This window comes from Pongo abelii, chromosome X (assembly GCF_028885655.2).
Source record: "Pongo abelii isolate AG06213 chromosome X, NHGRI_mPonAbe1-v2.0_pri, whole genome shotgun sequence".
NCBI classification, from domain to species: Eukaryota; Metazoa; Chordata; class Mammalia; order Primates; family Hominidae; genus Pongo; species Pongo abelii.
Window position 1 is genome coordinate 52,590,074 of NC_072008.2, and position 24,292 is coordinate 52,614,365.

Consider the following 24,292-nt stretch of genomic DNA (forward strand, 5'->3'; position numbering starts at 1 on the left):
TCCAGCTCATGGCTTCTTCTTTTTTTTTTTCCTTTATTTATTTATTTCTTATTATTATACTTTAAGTTTTAGGGTACATGTGCACAATGTGCAGGTTAGTTACATATGTATACATGTGCCATGCTGGTGCGCTGCACCCAGTAACTCATCATCTAACATTAGGTATATCTCCCAATGCTATCCCTCCCCCCTCCCCCCACCCCACAACAGTCCCCAGAGTGTGATGTTCCCCTTCCTGTGTCGATGTGTGCTCATGGCTTATTTCTGCACAGCCTTGAAGATAAGGATTTTTTTTTACATTTTAAAGTATTATTTAAATATATATATATATATCTCTCTTGAATTTTTGTTTCTACCAATTGCTAGGAGGAATGTTGAAGTCTTTAATTATAACTGCAGATGTGTCTATTTCTTCTTTCTGATGTATCAGTTTTTCTCTCATATATTTTGAAGTTGCATACATATTCATGGTTTTATGCCTTCTCAATAAATGCACCTCTCTATGATTGTTGTGTGATGCCCCACTTCATTCCTTGTAATACTCTCCACTATAAAGTATGCTTTGTGAGGTCTTAATTTAGTACCTCTAGTTTTTATGTGATTCATATTTGCAAGGTCCATCCTTTACTTTTAACTTATTTGTTTCTAACTTGGGTTCTTTTTAACAGTATATAATTTGTTCTTGCTTTTTTTTATCCAGTCTTATAAACTCTTTTTTTTTTTGAGACAGGATCTCATTCTGTCTGTGAACGTGGATTCCACTTGTGTCTGAGACTTCCAGGGATTCCAGCTCTCCCAATTGCCTGTGTTTGGCCTTTATGAATGTGTTACATTTTCAGTTGTTTCCTTCTTACCCACTTTTATGGCTGTCATTTCTTCCATACATGCTGTGCCAGAGGTGACGCAGTTTGTGTGTCTCATCTCTCCTCAGAATGACTTGTCACCCTTTTATATCATGGAACATATATCATGGGAATGTGGCTGACTTGTTAGCTCTCTGATGATCTAATAAAAAACTGTAATGTCATACATTATTAGGCTTTTTCTCATTGTTAGGGGTAAAGTGACTTTCTGTTGAGGCTTTCTGCATCTTATGTGGAGGTAGAGCTCTCCTTTGTCAATATTTTGACTACTGGTACAAAAATACAGTATTCAAATATTTGAATTAAAATATAATCCAAGGACAAGCTGAGTATGGCGTGCAAGCTAAATCCAGCCCATGGCTTATTTCTGCACAGCCTTGGAGATAAGGATTTTTTTTACACTTTAAAGTATTATTTTTTAAAAACACAACAATATGCCACAGAAACGATGTGGCCCATAAAAACTGAAGTATTTGCTACCAGGCTCTTTAAAGAAAAATTTGGTGACCCTGCATTAATCTAATATCTATTATTCTGCTTTATATTATTGCATACATTTTCACCCATTTATTTATTTACTCACATATTGAAAGGTATGGATTACTTTTTGATCTTACCCTATCCCCTCAATAAAGCATCCAGCTTTATGATGCCATGGTCTCAATCTGGGAAACTTGGCCCAGGGCTCAGGTGAATACACAAACATATATCTAAGGTAGGAGACCGGCAGGACTTGTTTCTGGCTATAACCCTGCTGACTAAAACAGGATCTGAATTTGGAGGCTGAGGTGGGAGGATCACTTCAGGTCAGGAATTCGAGACCAGCCTGGCCAACACGGTGAAAACCCATCTCTACTAAAAATACAAAAATTAGCCAGGCATGGTGGCATGCACCTATAATCCCAGCTACTGGAGGCTGAGGCATGATAATCGCTTGAACCCATGAGGTAGAGGTTGCAGTGAGCCAAAATCGCACCGCTGCACTCCAGCCTGTGTGACAGAGTGAGACTCTGTCTAGAAAAATTTTTAAAAATAAAATAAAACAGGATCTGATTCAGACAGGATAAAGTGAAGAAACTGGCAGAAACTAGCAGATGGCCACGAGAGTGATCCCTGGCTGCCCTCCTTGCTTATTAGCATGGGACACTCCCACCCAGCAGCATCATAGTTTACAAATGCCTTGGCAAGAACCCAGAAGTTACAACAGCTTGCCATTGCAATGGGCTGGAAGTTACCAGCCCTTCCCTAAAGAGTTCGAAATAACCTGCCCCCACCCCTAAATTTGCATTAACCCGCCCTTAATATGCATGTAATTGAAAGTGGGTATAAGTGAGTAGAAATACAGTTGCTAAGACCCCATAGGTTGCTGACTCTTGGTTTACTGCCTATGAGTTAGCCCTGCTCTGTAAGCAGCAGTACCATTCAATAAAAGACTGCTGTCTAATACCGCTAGCTTACCTTTGAATTCTTTCCTGGGTGAAGTCAAGAATCATCCTAGACTAAGCCACAATATTGAGGCTCACTTGTCCTGCAGCAATTCTATATCTTGGCTGTTGTGAATAATGCTTCATAAACATGGGAGTGCAGATATCTTTTCAACATACTGATTTCATGTCTTTTGGATATATATCCAGTAGTGGGCTAGCAATTTTGAGGGGGAACCTCCATATTCTTTTCCCTTATGGCTATATTAATAGCCAGCAATAATGTACAAGCGTTCCATTTTCTCACCAGAACTTTCATCCTTTTGATAATAGGCACTCTAACGGGTGTGAGATGAGATCTCATTGGTGGTCTTCATTTGGATTTCCCTGATGATTAGTGATGTTGAGCATTTTTTCATATACCTCTTGGCCCTTTGTATATCTTCTTCTGAGAAATATCTATGCAGATCTTTTGCCTTGTTTTGTCCTGCTTTTGTTTTGAAACAAGGTCTCTCTATGTCATATGATCAAGGCTAACCGCAGTTTCGACCTTCTAAACTCAAGTGATCTTCCCACCTCAGCCTCCTGAGTAGCTGGGACTACAGGAACGCACCTTTGCTATTAAAAACAGCAAAGTAAAAAGGTAATTTTCACTTTTTTGGGGAGAAAGTTTCTCACAATTGTTAACTGCTTGGAGTTGCATAATGTAGCCAATGCCAGTTTTATAATGTTTTTATTCCAATTTTAATTTTAGAAATTTCTTTTAAATGTGCTATTCAATGAGTATAAGGTAGAAAAAAATAAGAGGGAACTTCATTCATCTCTTAGCTCAGTGCCCACTAAGACACGTGCCACAGGTTTTTGGTTCCTTCAGGTTGTTATAATAGTTAAACCAGAGAACCCATTAGTAGAAGAATCAATGTCATTGATGCTGCTTTCACAGAAAAGGGACTGGCTCCAGAGTCATGAGAGTGGAGAAGACTGGGAGTTAGTAAAGGAGCCAACCTATGTAAGTTTTGCACAAAAAGAGTTATATAAAAATAGCCAACTTCTGAACCCCATGTACATAATGATGGATGAGAAAATATAAATATATTTGGAAGAGGCTAAGGCAAATTTACAGATGACAGACTCCTAAGTGGCTACTCTAAAAAGCAGAGATATCCTTGAGCATTCAGAGTGATGAACTTTTGTTTCTTGTCTGCTGACTGAACACCATGATTCTTTGCCTTCACTGCAGTGATAAAACAAATAAAGCTAAAGATGGGATAGATGTCAGGAAATGCTATTGTAGCAAATATCATAGCCTTCTTTCTGGCACAAAAAGCTACATTCCATTAACTTTAACCAAGCAAAATCAGAATCCAAGGTCCTCTCTATCCTCCACCCACCAAATGATACCTAAAAAGGAAAATTGTCTTTACGAAGAAAATGTACTCAAGATAGCACATTACTATTTATTTCATCAAAGATTTGTGGTTGTATACTCTATAAAGAAATTTAATATTAATTTTCTTCATGTTAAATATTATTTCTTTTCTGATTAAAAAGTAGTAGACGGTTTTTATAGAAAATTATAAAATATGGAATAGCAGAATCAAAACTAACATCCACAATTTCACCACTCTGTGGTAAACAATCTGTTGCACTTCTATCCAGTCTTTTATAATTTACTCATATCTTAAATTGTACACATATATCAAAACATCACATTGTACCCCATAAATATATATATTATTTATTAATGAAACATTTCTTAAAAAAGAAAAAATAGTGAAAGTCATCAACAACTTTGAAACAATATATAAACAGAAAAATTATTCTTTACATAATATGACAGTGTAAATATTCTTTGTACACACACACAAACAAAAGTCTTGAAATGGGCCGGGCGCGGTGGCTCATGCCTGTAATCCCAACACTTTGGGAGGGTGAGGGGCGTGGATTGCTTTAGCTCAGTAGTTCGAGACCAGTCTAGGCAACATGGTGAAACCCCATCTATACAAAAATTAGCCGAGTGTGGTGGTGTGCACCTGTTGTCCCAGCTACTTGGGGAGCAGAGACAGGAGGATTAAGCCCTGGAGGTATAAGGTGCAGTGAGTCATGTCTACATGGTAAACCCCAGACTGGGCGATAAAGTGAGATCCTGTCTCGAAAAAGAAAAGAAAAAAAAAACCCTTGAAATGAAAAAAAAATTAAAGCTCAGTGGAAATAATAAAAATAAATATAAAAATAAAGTAGAAAATTAGAACCCAAACAGTTCAAATTACAAAGATATATGATCACTTACACACTTTCTAGTAATCTGAGAATGAAAAATAAACTAAAAATGACATTAAATTTTCTCAATCAAATTGGAAAACACTTAATTATTTTTGAAAAAACAAGAAATACCCAATGGATGTTTTTCATAATGATGCAGTGAAATGGGCATTTTTATAAATCACCCATTGCTGAGATTTTTTTGTTTATAGTTTTCCGTTTTGTAATTTTTCAACAAGCAACATGAAAAATTCAAGATACAAAAGAATGTTTTTAATTATGTTTAAAATAATTTGTATTAATGTAAAGACATATTTATGTTATCATGCATACATTTTAGAAACATTGGTCCACTTAAAAAGCACATAACATTCTTCCAAATATTTTCAAACTCGCATACGCTCTCTTAATATTTTATGGAACTGTCAATCTATTTCCCAACTAATCATTTGAAACCTTTTTCTTTGTTTCTAAACATAATATTAGGAGTTTTTATAATCATCATTAATTATTTCAGAATGCTACTCTACTTATGACAAATATACATTTGTACTTTCACTGACTAGCAGTATAGCAATATATTTAGCATATAAATAGATTTTTATTCAGAGTTACATCTAAAAATATTATCTATCATTGAAAGCGAATGCTCACATAATAACCACAACTCCAAGTGTTATGGCTTGCTTATAGTACTGATAATGTGTCATTGATTAGATATGATGGTCACATAAGAATGATAAGGATCACACCTAGTACAGGGATCCCGGAAATCTTGTTGGCATCAGATTTGGCTACTTGGTCTTCCTAAACATCCTAAGCTGAAAGTGAAGCTGAATAGAAGATTTAGGACAAGACTTTGTATAAAATGCGAACTTTGAATGACTGTATGCAATGAGAAATACGCTAAGAATAATTAAAGGGACACCTGATTTTAATGAGAAAGAAAACACTATATTCCCTCTGTAGTTTTGAAGTAGAAGAAACGCATGACTTAGTTCCTGGTCCCGAGAGGATGAAGTGAAGAAACCCGCATGAACCAGCAGATGGCGATAAGAGCAATCCCTAGCTGCATTCATTGCTTATCAGCATAAAACAGACTCATGACAGTTTACACGACATGGCAACATTCCAGAAGTTACCACCCCTTTCCATGGCAACCACCCAGAAGTTAGTTACTACCACTTTCCATGGCAATGACACAGAAGCTGGCACCCTTTTCCTAGAAAGTTCTAAATAACCCACCCCTCAATTTGCGTTAAACTGACTCATAATTTAAAGTGGGTATAAGTGAGTATAAATACAGTTGCCAAGAACCCATAGGTTGCTGACTCCTGGCTCACTGCCTGTGACTTAGCCCTACTTGGAAAAGAGAAGTACTGTTCAATAAAAGTATTGCTGTCTAACACCACCAGCTCACACTTGAATTCTCTCCTGGGCAAAGCCAAGAACCCCCCTGGGCTAAGCTCCAAATCTGGGCTCACCTGTCTTGCATCAGTTATAAGAGGAGAACGCTTCAAAATATTCCATGATTGCATATTTCTCAAGCTGATTTGTTAAAAATCTTTCATCTTTGTCATAGTCAATGTGTCATTTATCTAAGCATTATGGCGACATAAAAGCTCAGGTGTAACAGGAATTAGTATGATTAGAAATTTAGCAGGATTATTGCCCAATAAGATCTAACATCAAATACTGATATTTAATTGCATTGAACTCCTCCAATTACTTAAGGAAAAGTTTTTAAGAATAAATATTCGTGCTTGAAAATATCTTTGAATACATGTAAAATTGATCAACACTGAATACCACAGATGTTGCTGTCACCGGATGCCAATGAAGTACATAATAGGAACCATAAGACACAATCAATAATAAAGGGGGAAATAAAAGGGAACATATCAAAGCACCATCAGACGAGTGCAGAAGCACACACATGAACACACCCTGCAGCTGCAGAAAGACATGATAGGAAGTAAAGCCCCACAACTCATCAGCCTTCCTTCTCACCAACTCATGAGTTCACAAGTGAGTTTGCTGAGAGTCAGATACTCACAGTAAAACTGACAAATTTAAACATCACTCAGAGCTATTTCAAGCATTATGTAGAAAGCTACAGACAACAGTGAACTTGCTCTGAGCAAGTCTTAATCTATCATCCTCAACAATGGCTAAAGAAATGGCCCCTAGACATTTTGTCCAATAACCTCTAAAGTAATGACCTTCAAACTTTTTAAATTACAATTCATGGGAAATACATAGTTTGTATATAATTCAGTAGGGAAATAAATATATGTATTTGTATGTGTGTGTGCAGTCTGTTTGAATATTCTATATGCAGTGAATGCTATTTACTAATTTATTTTATCTCATTTCTTTAAAATGCTGTTTGTGGAGGACAACATTAATCTTATGAACCACTATGGATGACAAACCAGTATGGAAAAGATTAAAGCCTTTTCACAAGATATCCTCAATGGTTAGTAGGTGTTATTATAGAAGTATATGAAAATACACATGAGAACCCAATGTTGTCTTCCTCCTTGGGAATTCAGTCTTTTCAGAAAAAAATGGTCGTTTTTGTTTGTTTTTTTTTGTTTTGAGACAGGGTCTCCCTCTGTCACCCCAATCTTGGCTCACTGCAATCTCTGCCTCCCAGGTTCAAGCGATTCTCCCACCTTAGCCTGCCGAGTAGCTGGGATTACAGGACTGCGCTACCACACCTGGCCAATTTTTGTATTTTTAGTAGAGATGGGGTTTCACAATGTTGGCCAGGCTGATCTCGAACTCCTGACCTCAAGCGATCCACCCGCCTCGGCCTCCCAAATTGCTGGGATTACAGGCGTGTGCAACTGCACTTGGCCAAAAACGCGGTCTTTGATATGGGCCACAGAGGCTACCACGAAATATGTAATTACAGAGGAAATGTGTGTTCCAGCAGCAGATAACAATGTCTGTTTTGCACAGGTGAAGTGTTACTTGGACAGACAAAAAATCACATGCAAAAGGGACAGAAAGTACATGTGACCTCTTGTCCTCTTGATATCATGAGGAGGCTTTGTTTGGGCTGCAGCATAGCTGAATGTCATGAATTGCATCCATTCACGGGGACCTCCCTGTGAATGCACAGGGACCTCCATTTCCCTATTGTGCTCCCATTTTATGAGGCAAATAGGGGAGTTGCACTTAACATGGTAGGTAGTAAATAATTTGACCTCAACCAACAAGCAATCTGAAGAGCTCAGGTGACAGTGTTTACTATGGTACTCTGAAAACTGCCAGCTGCTCAGAATCTGTAGACTTTGTCCCACCCACCCACGGTCCTGTGGAAATCTAAGTTTGTTCATATTCCAGTGCTTGGAGGATGGGAAGGTCGCCCACTCACAGGTAGATGGGCTGTGTTGGCCTCAGCTCCAACTTCTCCTTTAGCAGCCCTCAGAGTTGCTAGCGTCATGTATCAGGCAAGTCTTCTTGCCTCTAAAGAGTTTCTCATACTTTCTGCTGCTTCCCGTGAGTGTCACAAGGGCTACTTCACAACTTGCTCCCATCCCAAACCAATTATGATCCTTTGAACTCATCCAGCTGGACCAAGGTCACCTGCCATGGGAATAACAGGAGGAAGCTCAAATTTGGGAGGAAGTTAAAACCTGCCCTTTGAAGCTGGAGTGTGTCCACTCAGGAATCATTAAAATCCAGGTCCTTGTGAAGCACATCCATCCAGCCATCTGATGGCATGACTTTGACCATTTGCTAATTAGATGCTCACAGAAAATCTAAACCCAGATGTCACTATCTCTCATTCTTTGAACATTTATGAGTGCACTATACTAAAAACCAGAGTTAATAATGGAAAAATGAAAGTAAAATTTAGTAATGACAATGTCCTTGCCAATAAAAAATGAAAAAGATAACAGATAAACTAAATAATAGTTTATGACAGCCCTCACTCCTTAAATAAACTTTGAGAACTACAATGACTACTCAAGCCACTTTTTGGAGAGAGAGATTGAGGAATCTCTTTTTTCCTACTCAGGGTATTTCCTTAAAAGGAGTGCAGCTGTGGCCAGGCACGGTGGCTCACACCTGTAATCCCAGCACTTTGGGAGGCTGAGATGGGCGGATCACTTGAGGTCAGGAGTTCGAGACCAGCCTGGCCCACATGGTGAAGCCCCGTCTGTACTAAAAATACAAAAATTAGCTGGGCGTAGTGGCACGTGCCTATAATGCCAGCTACTTGCGAGGCTGAAGCAGGAGAAACACTTGAACCTGGGGGGCAGATATTGCAGTGAGCCAAAGATCGCGCCACTGCACTCCAGTCTGGGTAACAGAGCGAGACTCCGTCTCAAAAGAAAAAAAAAAAAAAAAGAAGCTCAACTAGATGGAATATATAGATGTCAGTTCAACAATATATCCTAATTTATTTATAAAAGGCTACATTCTGATCAGGGCTCCCTTCCTATCCTTCCCTTCCATATGCTATTCCCCACATTAAACTGCTAGGTAATATAAAAGTAATAAGAACAGGAGTCATGGACACAGTTTACTGTCTACATTAATGAGAGTTTATATTCCACTGGCTTCATTTTCATAATTTTACTAATACAGGAATCTCTTACCAAGGAAAATAGAAGTTTCAAAAAAACTTTATTGTTCTTTCCAGCAATTGCCTGAAAGATCCATCAACTCCTCAATAAAAAGTGTCAAATGACGTTTTTCAATCCCAAAACTCTTTGAACCCCTTGCCTAAAAAGTCTTGTTGTGTCCACCAATCCTAAATCATTATCATTCCTACCCAATTCTAACCAAACCATCCCCCACTTTAAAATACCCACTTTATACCGGACATGAAAAGCAGAACAAATATACCCAAAGCCCTTCCACATCTGACATACTAGTGCCTCTGTGGAGGTTGTGCTCTACCTTATAGCTTTATTTAAATAATGTCAGCGCTGTCTTATGAACAGGTTATTTGGCTGATATTTGGGGAGTAGAGTATATGATGAGCATAGTCACCACTGCTGTACATCATATCACAATAGACTAAGTCTAAATCCTAGGACCAATGTTGTATTAGTCCGTTCTCATGCTGCTATAAGGACATACCTGAGAGTGGGTAATTTATAAAGGAAAGAGGTTTAATTGACTCATAGTTCTGCAGGGCTGGGGAGGCTTCTGGAAACTTAACAATCATGGAAGAAGTGGAAGCAAACACATCCTTCTTCACATGGCAGCAGGAGAGAGAAGAATGAGCAAAAGGGGAAAAGCCCCTTATAAAACCATTAGATCTTGTGAAAACTTACTCACTATCAGGGGAACAGCATGAAGGTAACCACCCCCATGATTACATTACCTCCCACAGGGTCCTTTCCATGACATGTGGGGATTATGGGAACTACAATTCAAGGAGAGATATGGGTGGGGACAGAGTCAAACCACATCATATGTATGGATATTTCTGAACCATACACTATCTGAATGACCTACAGGTATATTCAGGGAAATCAGTTACCAGTCCAGAGATTAAAATGTGCAATAATACAACCTAAAAAAGGAAGAAGTGTGAATTTATTTAGTCTACAGAAGTGGTTCTATACATTGGTAGCATGGCAGAAAACCTCAGACCAGAGAAGGAAGTGATTAATCAAAGCATGAATAAAAATTGGCCAAGGTGGGAGGATCACTCGATCCCAGAAATTGAGACCAGCCTGGACAACGTAGTGAGATTCTGTCTCTAAGTAAATAAATAAAATAGCTGGGCATGGTGGCACACACCTGTAGTCCCAACTACTTGAGAGGCTGCATCTTGAGTATTGCTTATGCCCAGGAGATCCAGGCTGCAGTGAGGTAAAGTCATGCCATTGCCCTCCAGCCAGGGCGACAAAGTAACACCCTGTCTGGAAAAAAAAAAGAAAAGCATGTATAAATATAGACATTAAAATAATTTATTTCTGTCACAAGAGGTCTTTCTGAGACACATCAACCACTAAGGGTGACATGGGACTCTCTGTTCCCAAAGTTTCTGGATGCATGAGAATGGTAAGACAAGAGAGAGAGAGAAAAATATATCTCTTAAGTCCCTTTCTTTCTACTACAAACATACTGGGGATTCTGGTTTGGGGACAGTGGGAAAACCCTGGCTGGCCTTGCATGTGCCTGACTCAGTGTGAACGCCCCTTGCTGCCCAAGTCCCTTGTTGCCCATGCGCCTTACTGTCTGCCTTCTGTCCCAGCAAAGCTGTGCAAAGAGACATCGTGACTTCCTTCTGTCTTGCCGACTGGGAGTCAGCCAGTAGGTCTGCAGATCAGTAGTCCTAGAAGTTTGAGTGTGAGTGAGTGTGAGGAGGAGCCTGCGGGCACGGTCCATGGCATCCTAGGTGGAAGGGCTTTGAGGTCCCCGTCCTTCTAACACGTAGCGATGCAGCCATGGCCTGGCTGTGGTGGGGGTGCCGAACAAGGGAGGAAGAAGGACCATAGATGGGAGGAGGGTCAGGTAAACAAGCAGTGAGTTTTGAACGGGGAAACTATTTGTGGTATTTGAGTCCCCGAGGCATATGAAACTGCTTACAGACGATGCATTCCAGAGTCCTCAGTGGGAACCAGGGAGGGGACGGAGGACTGCGTGACGTGGGATGGGGTGGGGCGAGGCGGGGCACTTCAGCACACAAGGCAGGTACCGACTTCAGTGTGCATGTTCCTTGGACACCTGCCTCAGTGTGCGTGTTCACTGGGCATCTTCCCTTCGACCCCTTTGCCCACGAGGTGACCGCTGGGGAGCTGTGAGAGTGTGAGGGTCACGTTCCAGCCATCTGGACTCTTTCTCTCCTAACTGAGACGCAGCCTATAGGTCCACAGGCCAGTCCTCCCAGGAATTGAAATGTGAGTGAATGTGAGGAGGAGTGAGCGGGCTTCCAGAGGGTCAGGCGGCGTGGTCTGTGGCCTCAAAGGGTAAAGAGCCTCTAGGTCATAAGGAAGGTGGGCCCCGGAGTGAAGGGGAGCCAGATGAAGATGGGGTGAATGCTCGGGGTGCTGTTGGAGGTATCTGAGTCCCGAAAGTGCCTGGAACTCCCAATGGGACAGATTCCAGACTTCTTGGTAGGGACCCAGGAATGAGCTGTGTAAGCGGTAAGAAAGGGGCCTGGGAAGTGGGAATGCTATGAGCTGGTGACTGCGACCCCGAGGTCTGTAGAGCTCCGGGTAGAAATGTCCAGTGAGGAGCGTCCAGCGAGGTGTCACAACTTCTCAACTCCACCCTGGAGGTTCGAATGGGTGGGACTGTGCTTTCCAACAAAACTTTTTTTTTTTTTTAATAGTTCTATATTACCTTTTTATTTTTTTATTTTCTGTTTTTTTAAACTTGTACATAATTACATTTAATTGCTCTATCTTCTTGCCTCATGGCTCTTTGTTTTTTTGTTTTGTTTTGTTTTGTTTTTTATTATTATTATACTTTAAGTTTTAAGGTACATGTGCACAATGTGCAGGTTAGTTACTAATCCAATGAAACTTTGATTTTAGGGAGGGAAATCGTCCAAACAAATGGGTGTGTGACGAAAGCCGTGGTCACTGCAGTTTTAATTCTCTAGCTGTGTAAACTTAAATGTCTCCACTATGGAGAATCCAACTGTGAAACCAAATCTCATTGGAAATATCCTGTATCTTTTGCCAGGAGCATTAAGACATTGCTCTGCTAGATTGCCCAACTTAAGTGGCTTTGCAAGCATTCGATTCAGAAGATGTACACACTTCTAGTTGCCCTGGGACTTACTTTCAAATTATTTCCAAACTTTTTTAAAAACTGAAATTTAACATTTGGCCATGAAAGTGGTCAAATATAGCTATCCTCTCAAACACACTTTCCCAATCACAGTATTCTGTTTGCAGAGTGAAATATGAGTTGGCGAGGAAGATCAACATATAGGCCTAGGCCAAGAAGAAGTTTACAGCCTCCTGAGTTGATTGGGGCTATGCTTGTGAGTGCTTTAATACTTTGATATTTTTTATTAGCAGAAATTTCTTTTGTGATAGTGTTGTTGAACTAGTATAGATACACTGATAAAGGTCTTCCATGTTGATAAAAATGATCATGCATCTCATGAAGGAAAGACTACTCCAAGAGTATTACAATCTGGTTTTGCCTGCATGGATAATCTTGTGTTCCTCACCATGACTTCCTCCTCATGCTTACTGATAACAGATTGCACACATCCATCCCAACATGGATTAAAATGGCTTCCAAAGCCTTTGAGGGTAACTGTCTTAGAGTAACCTCTCTTTGGGAAGAGTAACTTTGTGAAGAATAAGTATATGGAACAGTGTTGGAGAAGTGTCTTTAGACTTACTTATGATTAGAAATACCTGTGTATTCTGTATATTTGTATTATTGACATGTATTAATAACAAAACTTTTTATCTGCACACATACTGCCTCCCCTTTGTCCCAGGAACCCAGTGACGAAGAGCCTAAAGAAGAGAAACCACTCACTAAAAGTCAGGATCCTACACCTGATCAGAAGAGAGAAGATGATCAGGGTGCAGCTGAGATTCAAGGTGCTGGGAAAGGAAAGAAATAATGCCTATAGGGGGAAGGAGGCCTATGTGTGCATCATGCCTTATGCCATGACCAGTAATAGGAGGAAAGAAAACATTAGAAAAGAATCTCAAACATTTGCTCAAAGTAGGCTGGAAAAGTGAAGAGTATAGTTTGCAGCTTCAGGCAGTCCCTGGATATAATAAATCTTCTCTTTTTTTCAAGATTTATTTTGTATGCTTGAAAATACATCCCTTGTTAAATCAGATGAAACTGTTTAATTTGATGTATCAAAATGTACATTATTTCACTTGATAAATTTGATCTTCTTAGAATGTTGCTGTATGATTGGCTCAGCTATGGTGTCCACAGTGTTATAAGCACCCTTTTATAGCATATACAGTGCCAAGTCACCCTACCTTATAACACCCTGAATAAAGCCCATTTGCATAGGGATATTAGCCCTATTTTATAAAAAGGAAATAGTCGCTCAGAGATTGAGGCTTATCAAGAACACTTGAGTCATGGAGACAGAATTCATATTACGTTCCAAGGTCTGTGTTCTTCCTAACATCTACGTTGTTAGAAAACGTGAATTATTTTGCTTAAAACGCTTAATACTTGAATGTGTCTGTACTGTAAGGTACTTGAGTATTGGCTCAGGAGAAAACAAATTCAGTGAATCAGGGTAGCAAATCCGGAAAAGGGCTCAATGAATGACAGCCACTGTTCCCTTTGATCAATATTTTTGACAGTATGTTTGGTAAAAGGTGGATAATTCAGGACACTGGCATACAGGTAGGTATATTAGTATGTTTTTTAAGGAACTTTTAAAAGTTGCCTAAATACTTTTATAGTTAGAAAACTCAAAGTATGATAAAACTATCATGAAGCAGAAATTGTGTCCTCAACAGATAGCATTTTCAAGCTAAAGTTGACAGAATTTGGACCATGGATTATTTTAGCAATTCACGGTTAAGAGGTTTCCAGAATATGACTGTCAACAACACTCATTACTTTCTTTCACTCAATTTCCTGAACTCTCATGGGAAAACTGTGATTTTTTTTTCCTCTTATTTTTGGTACTATATTCTCAATGGGATTTATTTATGAAAAGTTACATTTAGGGCCTTTGGACCTAAGCATAATTTTAATTAATTTTAACCAAATAATTTTCAAATTACCTCAACAAGATATGGTTGTCACAATTGTAAGTTTTTGTCATAAGCCCAGGAATACATTGATATAGTCTTTCAGAAAATTATCTTTGAGTTATTATTAAAATGCTATTCATACAGCAAACTTCAGATATCTTACATAGTTGATACTCATTGTTTATAATGCACACTGGCAAAGTATAGGAAATGAGGGTGTAGTGTGATTTATCCTTAGATTTCATTTTAAATTAGATTTCAGGCTGGGTACATTGGCTCACACCTGTAATCCCAGCACTTTGGAAGGCCGAGGCTGGTGGGTCCCTTGAGCCTGAGAGTTAGGAACTAGCCTGGGCAACATGGGGAAACACCACAAAATTTTCTCTGCCAAAAAAATACAAAAATTAGCCTTGGTGGTGGCATGTGCCTATAGTCTCAGCCTCTCGCAAGGCTGAGACAGAGGAATCACTTGAGCTCAGGAGGCCAGGGCTGCAGTCACCTGTAACTGCACCCCTGTACTCCAGCCTGGATGACAGAGTGAAACCCTGTATTAAAAAACAAATAAAATAGGAATTCATAATACAGGAAAACAAAGGTGTGACAGCTTTGCATCACATTTATTATCACACTAGCCTACAGGCTTTTATGTCATAACTCTGTGGAATAGAATATTATTACTTCCTTATTTATACTTCAGGTTTTTCTACTCAAGTTCATAACCGTTGTATTTTTTAGTGCCTGACCTGGAAGCGGATCTCCAGGAGCTGTGTCAGACAAAGACTGGGGATGAATGTGAAGATGGTACTAATATCAAGGGGAAGATTCTACCAAAAGCAGAGCACTTTGAAATGCCAGAAGCAGGTGTGTTGTTCATTAAGACACAAAGTTATGTGATTTCTATTTTTTACAATATTATACTTTTGATCATAGAGAGATAACATTACTGCCACTTTAATAACAGTGTTCAAATACACACTTTCTTTGAAAGGTAGTTCAGATCCCAAATGCCTGACTGCAAGACTTAAATGCTCTCAGATACAGACACAAATTGGGTCAAAGCCACATTGAATCATCAAATATGACAGCATTTTCTTACTTCTGAGTATAACTAACAGCTAACAATTTTCAAATTCTTTTCTAATTTCTGCTTTTAACAAATACATAATGCATTTGTAATACCAGACTGTGTGAAATATGCTGAGCACTGAAGGAGATTCTAGTAGCAGCTCTATGACAATTTGTGAGAATCTGGACAAATTCCATAAATTCTACACCCATCTTTGCTGTTGTTGAAAATGATGAATGCAGATCAAATGTATTAAAATCCGTTTCAATGCTGATTTCTGCATGCTCTGGTTCTGTTGGAGAGAATAGAAAGGTATTCCGATTCCCATGATTTGTTTTTCCTAACAATCAGCTTCAGTCCAATTACAATATCTGAGCTGAGATTTCATTGCTTCTAAGAAAATGAGCAGGCACTCTGCTTGATGTTTGTTTTCCAGTATGGAGACCTGAATCAGTGTTCTTAGATTTTGTCAAATTCTGAATTATCTGGCTCTTAAAAAATAATTGCATTTTAAAGCCTTCCCACCGTGAAGCCTTGAATGACTGAATAATAAAATGGCAAGAGACAGTCTACTTTCTGTGGCTGATGAAGTAGGGAGAATGCATGTAGGTCAGTGATGCTCGAGGTGGGTGTAAGATGCCTGTGCTAAGCATGCTTTTTGCTCTCCTGTCAGTCTTCATGAGCTACTGTGTGTAATAAAGACACACATGATATAATCACCTCTAACCATATCATAGGTTACATATTACAGGTTTCTGCCTTGAGACATCAGATGATAGGACTTAAAGTTCAAAGGCTATAATGTACTAATTCTTGAGTAGTCAACATAAGTATATTTTACACATTTTTTTTTTTTATAAATTGCTGACTGTTAATTAGAAGAACTTCTGAATTTAAAGGAAGAACTTCATGTTTAGGGAAGAAATTACCTAAATGTTTTACTCTGCACTGCTGAACCATTCCATTAAACTATTTACATTAAAAGATAGTTTTCAGGAGCCGATTGAACAAGCCTCAGTTGTATTCTTAGGAAGATCATAGCCTTAAATGCACATCTTATTAGAATAGATAGCAAATTACATGATAAAATAATAATCAATATAATAATAAAAGAGCAACAGAATAAACCTAATGGAAAAGGAAAGAGGTACTTAATAACAGACAGGTACGAACCTGGAGTTTGGATTAGGAAAACTAATCCAAAAGTAATACATTTAACACATTGTTTATTTTAAAAATAGCTATGAATAGACTATCTGTTTCCCCAGTCTTGAAGAAAATGGGAAAAGCACAATACAGAATATGAAGAAGACACAGATATTGAATATATAGTATAACTGAAAGTAAATACATTCTTTTGTTTTGTTTTGTTTTGCTTTTGAGACAGAGTCTCGCTCTGTTGCCCAGGCTGGAGTGCGGCAGCATGATCTCGGCTGACTGCAACCTCCGCTTCCCGGGTTCAAGTGATTCTCCTGCCTCAGCTGAGTAGCTGGGAGTATAGGCACGCACCACCATGCCTGGCTATTTTTTGTATTTTTAGTAGAGACGAGGTTTCGCCATGTTTGACAAGCTGTTCTCGAACTCCTGACCTCAGGTGATCCACTTGCCTTGGCCTCTGAAAGTGCTGGGATTACAGATGTGAGCCACCACGCCCAGCTGAAAGTGAATACATTCTTAAACTCCAGTATTTTCAGAATATAGATGAAATGGTTGATAAGCTAGGAATGCATGCATTATTAAATATATCCCAGTAGTACCTGAATATCTATTCATCACAAAGACTGTGCATGAACTTGTGAAATTTGCTAGTTGTCCCTTGATAATATTTACTTTTAGAAATAAATATTTAGTTATTCTAGATGTCTTCCTCTACGTCTCCATTTCCCTTTCCATTTCTTTTTTTGTGCCATACTGTTCATGATATATACCTCTTTCATATTTTGATATCAATAATGATAATAATAGATTAAAAGCAATGCGATCATATAATTAATTATACAAAGGAGAATTTTTTCAAGTGTAAAAAGAGATATTTGTATTAACATCAGGACTATAGGTGAAAACTGGGGACAGATGTTTACCATACCTTAATATCTACAGAAGGGTAAACTAACCCAAAGCAACATTTTTGCACTTTGGCACAATAGAGGAAAAAACAAATGCAATACTGTCCTTTCTATTCACCACACATATGCAGCTCCTAATGTGACATTAACTCTTTTCTTAAAAGATAGTTTTCATACTATTTCCAGGAGCCTATTAGACATCCAGACCATAGTTTTAAGCCAAAATATTAAATTATACATTTTTAATAAATTCCTTTGTTTCTTAGTTTTTTTGTGTGTTGGTTATATTTTTAGTAAAATTATACACAATTTTTGCTTTATACATTGAATCCCTTTTTAAGAGGTTCACTTGATTTAATGTGTTCTGACCTCGGACTGTCTTTTGGTTTCCTTGTAGCACTAGAAAGCAGGGTGTGTTTAAAAAATATTAATAATGTATATGTTTGGAAGTTTATCTCCAAAGTCTCCACAGAGGTCTAATTGAACGTAAGCCAGAGGGTGACTCTTGGGCTTATGGTCTTAGTCCACTGTATGAAACAAAAACTTTGGTGTCATTTGCATATCTTAATGTGATCTAAATACAGTTCTGCTAGTAATGTTCCACCTGTTATGTTTCTATTACAGGTGAAGGGAAATCACAGGTTTAAAGGAAGATAAGCTGAAACAACACAAACTGTTTTTATATTAGATATTTTACTTTAAAATATCTTAATAAAGTTTTAAGCTTTTCTCCAAAGAAGTCTTGCACATCTTCTGTTAATTTCTTTTTTTCTTTCTTTCTTTCTTTTTTTTTTTTTAGATGGAATTTTGCTCTGTCGCCAGGCTGGAGTGCAGTGGCATGATCTCAGCTCACTGCAACCTTCGCCTCCTGGGTTCAAGCAATTCTCCTGCCTCAGACTCCTGAGTAGCTGGGACTACAGGCGCGTTCCACCACACCTGGCTAATTTTTGTATTTTTAGTAGAGATGGGGTTTCACCATGTTGGCCAGGATGGTCTCAATCTCCTGACCTCGTGATCTGCCTGCTTGGCCTCCCAAAGTGCTGGGATTACAAGCATGAGCCACCGTGCCCAGCCTCTTCTGTTAATTTCATTCCCAGGTATTTTGATGCTATTGAGAATTGTGGCCAGGTGCAATGGCTCACACCTGTAATCCCAGTACCTTGGGATGCTGAGGTAGGAGGATTGCTAGAGCTCAGGAAAGTGACACCAGTCTGGGGAACATAGGAACCCCTCTCTACTACAATGAATGAATGAATGAATATAACTATAGTCCCAGCTACTCTGGAGGCATAGGTGGGAGGATCCCTTGAGCCCAGGTGGTCGAGGATGCTGGTAGTCATGTTCATGCCACTGCAACTCCAACCTCCATGACAGAGCAAGACTCTGTTTCAAAAAAAAAGTATCATTTTTGATATTTTGTATTCTGAGTTAGCTGATACACAAGTGTGGCATGGTGAAATGTATATTTGGTCATTGACTGTGCTTACTGGCATACAACTCCTACAAAGTGATGTCTTTTTGAATGCTAGTGAGTTGACCGATGTCTGACAGCCCCTAGGAGCTCTAGGATGAGGAATTAGAGGGTTGGGACTTTGAGCCCCATGCCCAAACTTCAGGGAAGGTTGGGGCTGAAGGTTAAGTTGTTCACCAATGGCAAGCCAACATTTTAATCAGTCATGCCTACATAATGAAAACCTCCATGAAACCCAAAAGGACACGGTTCAGAGAGCTTCTGGCTAGCTGAACACATGGAGGGTAGCATGCCCGTAGAGGCCATGGAAACTCCCTGCCGCTCCCTACATACCTCACCCTATGTGTCTCCTCATCTGCATCTTTTCTAAGGGTGTTCCATTTGCCACAAAATATGTGAGAAGTCCCTAGGCTATGGAGCTGGATGAAAGAATTAGGGTCTAGGCAGAAGAAAGGGGAAAGCAACCAGGGCAACTTGCTGCAGCAAAATGACTTGGATCCTACCTGCACTGTCTCCTTACAGGCTATGGCATGAAATGCCCGTGGGATTCCATCCTGCCTCATACACACTGGCCTTGAGAGGGTGGGCAAGATATTATAATCTGTGAGGCAATGTCCCCATTTCTAAAGTAGAAATTAGAATATTTACACTAAATACTTGTTATGAAGAATAAATGAAATAACATATGGATTAGGCAATACACTGTAGATAAATTTGGTTTATAATATTTCTTTTCTTCTTTTAAAATTTCAATTTTTTTCATTCCCTTTGCCTTTACAACCACGTTTAGTAAGTAATAACTGCTCTTAAATTTCAAGTAGGGGTATCAAGTTACCTTTTTAAATGAATTTGACTTCTGAGACTTACTTAATTTAAATAAATATGTTAATTAAAAACCGGGGTAGCTGGTGTCAGACATGGCATCAATTCTAAAGTTGGTCTGTAAATAAACGCAGTCTGACAAGGCCAACCCTAAGTCAATGGAATGTGCCGAACACTGTGCCCTTTGCTGTGTGTGATGCTGTGAAGAATAAGTCCTTCTGGTCAGCCAACACCACACAACACAATAATGTGTCAAGTGTTCAAGCAGTCCACCTGTGGTGGCTAACAGGGCAGCAAGGATCACCACTGCAGTTGTTAGTTTGGCTTGTCACACATCCATAGATTTGACCAATAAGAAGATAATGAGCCTAAATGGGTCCAAATGGTTGATTGATTGCAGGCAAAGTAAAAGCAAGGTCAGCATTGTGTCAGCACTGTGTCCCTAGTCCCACAGTATGACACTGAATCGGAGGTATACAATGACAGAGCAGACGGTGGGTCTCTCTGCCTGTGAGGAGCCCACAGCTGTACCCTAAGGCAGTGAGCAGTTTTATACTCCACAGTTGTACCCTAAGATGAGGAAAGGCCCGTGCTTAATGGAAACTAGGGAAATGGATAAAGAATGGTCTCGTGTCAACCTCCAACCAGATAGGGAGCTGGTGAGAAAATACCTGTGGCAGCTCCCACCAGGCTGCCTATCTCACCTTGCAACAAAAGGAATCCAGGTATTCTTCCAACACTCAGGTTAGCCTGCAGTCTGGCTTTGCCTACGTGTCCTATGTGGTGACCTGCAAGATCTCCAAGACACCATGGCAGAGCCTTTGCCCTATAGTGTCTGACACAAAACCATATGTAAGGTGCCTAGAAACATACCATCTCCAATAATGACTCCTAAATAGAGGGGATGCTTTTCTGTTAGGGTCATTACAAAAGATTGATAATTTAATTCAACAGATATGCATTGATGACTGCCATGTTATAGGAAATGTCTTGGATGCTGGAAATGAGAAGACCAACAAACAATATGTGGTACTTGCTGTGGAGGCTGTCACACTGTTGGTAGGGGGAGGGGGGCACCTTTACAGAAGACCCTTAAACAGAAGAACAGCTGAAGTGCAAAGGAGAAACACAGGGAAGGGACCCAGGGGGATAAAAACAATAAATGTGGTGTCCAAGTAGCAGGAGTACAACAAGACAATTTCTCGAAAAGATAATTTCTCCATTGCCTTTGCGCCTTTTCTGAAAATCAGTTTATCATGTCTGTGAGTCCATTACTGGACTCCCTGCTGATCTGTTGATTTTTTCCCCAATACCACATTCTCTTGATTACTATAGAATTAACGTGACTCTTGATATTAGGTAGTGTGAGTTCCCCAAAGTTATACTTCAGAATGGTTTTGGCTGTTCTGGCTCATTTTCCTTTCTAGGTAACTTTGAAAATTTACTCCAATGAAGTCAGTTGTATAAGTTGAGGCAGTTTTCCTTTGAAGGGCAGCAGATAAACATGTTAGTAGCTACAGAAGGACATGGGAGAAGAAGGTGAGTTCCCCCTTAGCTTTGGGAATGATCCAATATAGGAGGAGCCATTGATGGTTCAGGAGAGGGGAGTGATCACTGTAGGAGCAAAGCCCCTGGGAAGGTGGGGGGTATGGATCCTGAGCTGAGGTGAGGGGCTGGCTTCAGTTAAGAGCATTGTATGTAGAAGGGCAACAGAGAATGCCAGGGCAGACACGGGTACACTGGGTTTGGGAACCTCTGATAATTCCCAGCAGATTGCTTCTGTCCTCTGAATGAATCACTATGTCTCAAAAATAAACAGTATTAATATAAAACTAACAGTCATACTGCTATAGGCTGAGTTGTCTCTGCTCAAAATTCATATCACGACCAGCCTTATTTTAATACTGTCTTTAGTACCATATAGGCTGAGTTGTGTCTGCTCAAAATTCATATGGTGAAGTCTGAACCCCTAGTGCCACAGAATGTAACTATATTTGAGATAGGTGGGGACTTTAAAGAGGTAATTAAGTGAAATGGGGTCATTAGAGTGGTCCTAAGGCAATTTGCCTGGTGCCCTTATAAGAAGAGGAAATGATGACACACACATGTACAGAGGGAGGACTAAGGCGGACACTGAGAGAAAACAGCGGACTACAAGGCAAGGAGGGAGGCCTTAGAAGAAACCAATTCTGCTGACGCCTTGATCTCAGACGTGTAGCCTCCAGAATTGTGACAAAATACATGTGTGTTGTTTAAGCCATCCGGTCGGTGGTAGTTTTTGATGGCAGCCTTAACAAACGAATACAAATACTTTTAATGCCCTTGTGGAGGTATTATCGTATCTATTTTATAAGCTAGCACTCCTGCTTCTTCTACTAATGTAATAACCATGTAATGATGTCTATATCTGAGCAACTGAGCAGTGATGAGAGAACTTCAAAACCTGAATTCATGACCAAGAGAGAATTACTTCTCACTTTCACTCTCATCCTGTTTCCAATACCATATTGCTCTCACTAAATGCCAAAACCCCTCCTCGATTTGAATGAGGCATTTTGTGAGAGTATTATAGTATTGGAAATTTCTTATCATGAAGTCATTTGTTATTAAATTATATGTGTTCAGCATCAGTAAAAAAATAGTACGGAAGAATAATCAAGTCTCATAAAATACACAGTTATCATGGAAATCATACTAGATTTGGAGTACAGTGAAATACGCCTGTTCAGGCAACTGCAGGAGACGTCTGCCAAATGTATCTGGCCCTTGAAGTCCTGAGGCAGATGATTAGTAGGAGAATCCTGAAGCCACTGCAAACACTCACACATTCATCATTCACACCTGCCGAAATATTCCAGCATTCACCATTCACACCTGCCCAAACGTTCCCACATTCACCATTCACACCTGCTTAAGCATTCTCATGTTCACCATTCACACCTGCCCAAACATTCCATTTACCATTCACACCTCCCAAGCATTTGCAGATTCACCATTCACACCTGCCCAAACATTCCCATATTGACCATTCACACCTTTGACCATTTTGGAGTGAAATAAGAAAATGACTTCTACTTCCCAAATCTTTTAAGAGGTGTATATTATTAGCATCACCTGGGAAGCTGCGGCACCCCCGCCCTCTGCAAGGGATCCTGGGACGGGTATTTATCAAGATTCTAGCAGTAGCCATACAAGGGAGAGCAGAAGAGTTGGGAGTGCCTGTTGTTCAAATGCTTGTGGAAATTATACCTGCCAGGGTTTTCCATGGTCTATGTTGTGAAAGAAGCTTCCTGGACAGTGAGGTTCATGTGGAGATGTTTCCATGGGCCCCCTGAGAATGGTTTGGCAAGAGAGAAAAAAAAGATCTCTTAAGTCATTTTCTTTCTACTAGAAATAGCCTGTGGATGTGGGTCTGCGGACAGCGGGAAACCCTGGCCGGCCCTGCATGTGCCTGACTCTGTGTGTACACCCCTTGTTGCCCATGTGCCCTGCTGTCAGATCAGTTGTCCCAGAAGTTTCAGTGTGAGTGACTGTGAGGAGAAGCCCGCAGGCGCAGTCTATAGCCTGCTAGGCAGAAGGGCCTTGAGGTTGTTGTCCTCCTAACAGGCAGCAATGCACCCCTTGGGGGTACCGGATAAGGGAAGAAGGAGGGCCATAGTGGGGAGGAGGGCCTGGTGAACATGGAGTGAGTTATGAAGGGGGACACTATTTGAGGTATTTGAATTCTTAGAGCATATGGAACTAACTGCCCAAAAAGGATGGATTCCAGAGTCCTTAGTGGATACCTTGGAGGAAGTGGAGGATGCAGCGAGGCAGGGTACCACAGCCTACAAGGCAGGCACCCATCTCACTGCGCATGCTCCTTGTACCTCAGTGAGCATGTTCACTGGGCATGGTCCAGTCGGCCCCTTCGACCACATGGTGAATGCCACGGAGCTGTGAGGGTGGGAGGGTGGCGGTCCTGTGGTCTACACTCTCCTCTACTGAGACACAGCTGGTAGGTGCGAAGGCCAGTCCCCCCAGGAGGTGTAGTGTGAGTGAGTGTGAGGAGGAGCCAGCAGACTTCCTGAGCTTCAGGCAGCCTAGTCCCTGGCCTTAGCGGGGGAAGGCCTTCGACGTCATGAGTAAGGTGGACCACAGAGTGGAGGTAGCTCATGTGAAGATGGGGCGAGTGCTGAAGGTAATGTTGGAGGTATCTGAGTCCTGGAAGCCCCTGGAAACCCCAATAGAAGACAGATTCCAGACTTCTTGGTGGGGAACCAGGAAGGGGCAGCATGGGTGGGAAGGAACAGGCCTGGGAACTGGGAATGCTGTAGGCTGGTGACCCAGGCCCCGAGGTCTGTAGAGTGCCCACATAGGTGTCCAGTGAGGAGTGGCCAGTGCTGTGGCAACTTCAACTCCCCCATGGATGTTCAAATGGGCTGGGTTGTGCATTTCAACAAAACTTGATTTTAGAGGGAAAATGGGCCTAGCTAACAGATGTGTAACGAAAGCTGTGTTCACTCCAATTTTAATTCTGTAGCTGTATTTTCCTATACATCTCCACTATGGAAAGTCCAGTTGTGAAACTAAACCTCATCAGAAATACCCTGTGTCTTTTGCCAGGAGCCTTAAGACACTGCTAATTTGACCACCTTA

The 24,292-nt window shown here is 40.3% G+C and overlaps 1 protein-coding gene across 1 annotated transcript; it reads left to right on the forward strand.

Annotated features, from left to right (window-relative positions):
- The first annotated feature begins 11,229 nt into the window (after nucleotides 1-11,229).
- XAGE2 (X antigen family member 2) lies at nucleotides 11,230-18,097 on the forward strand. The gene is made up of 5 exons (XM_009234866.2): nucleotides 11,230-11,424; nucleotides 12,430-12,518; nucleotides 12,990-13,095; nucleotides 14,965-15,090; nucleotides 17,986-18,097. The coding sequence occupies exons 2-5, from the start codon at nucleotides 12,438-12,440 to the stop codon at nucleotides 18,006-18,008; spliced, it is 336 nt and encodes a 111-aa protein (XP_009233141.1). The 5' UTR covers nucleotides 11,230-11,424; nucleotides 12,430-12,437; the 3' UTR covers nucleotides 18,009-18,097.
- The last annotated feature ends 6,195 nt before the right edge of the window (nucleotides 18,098-24,292 follow it).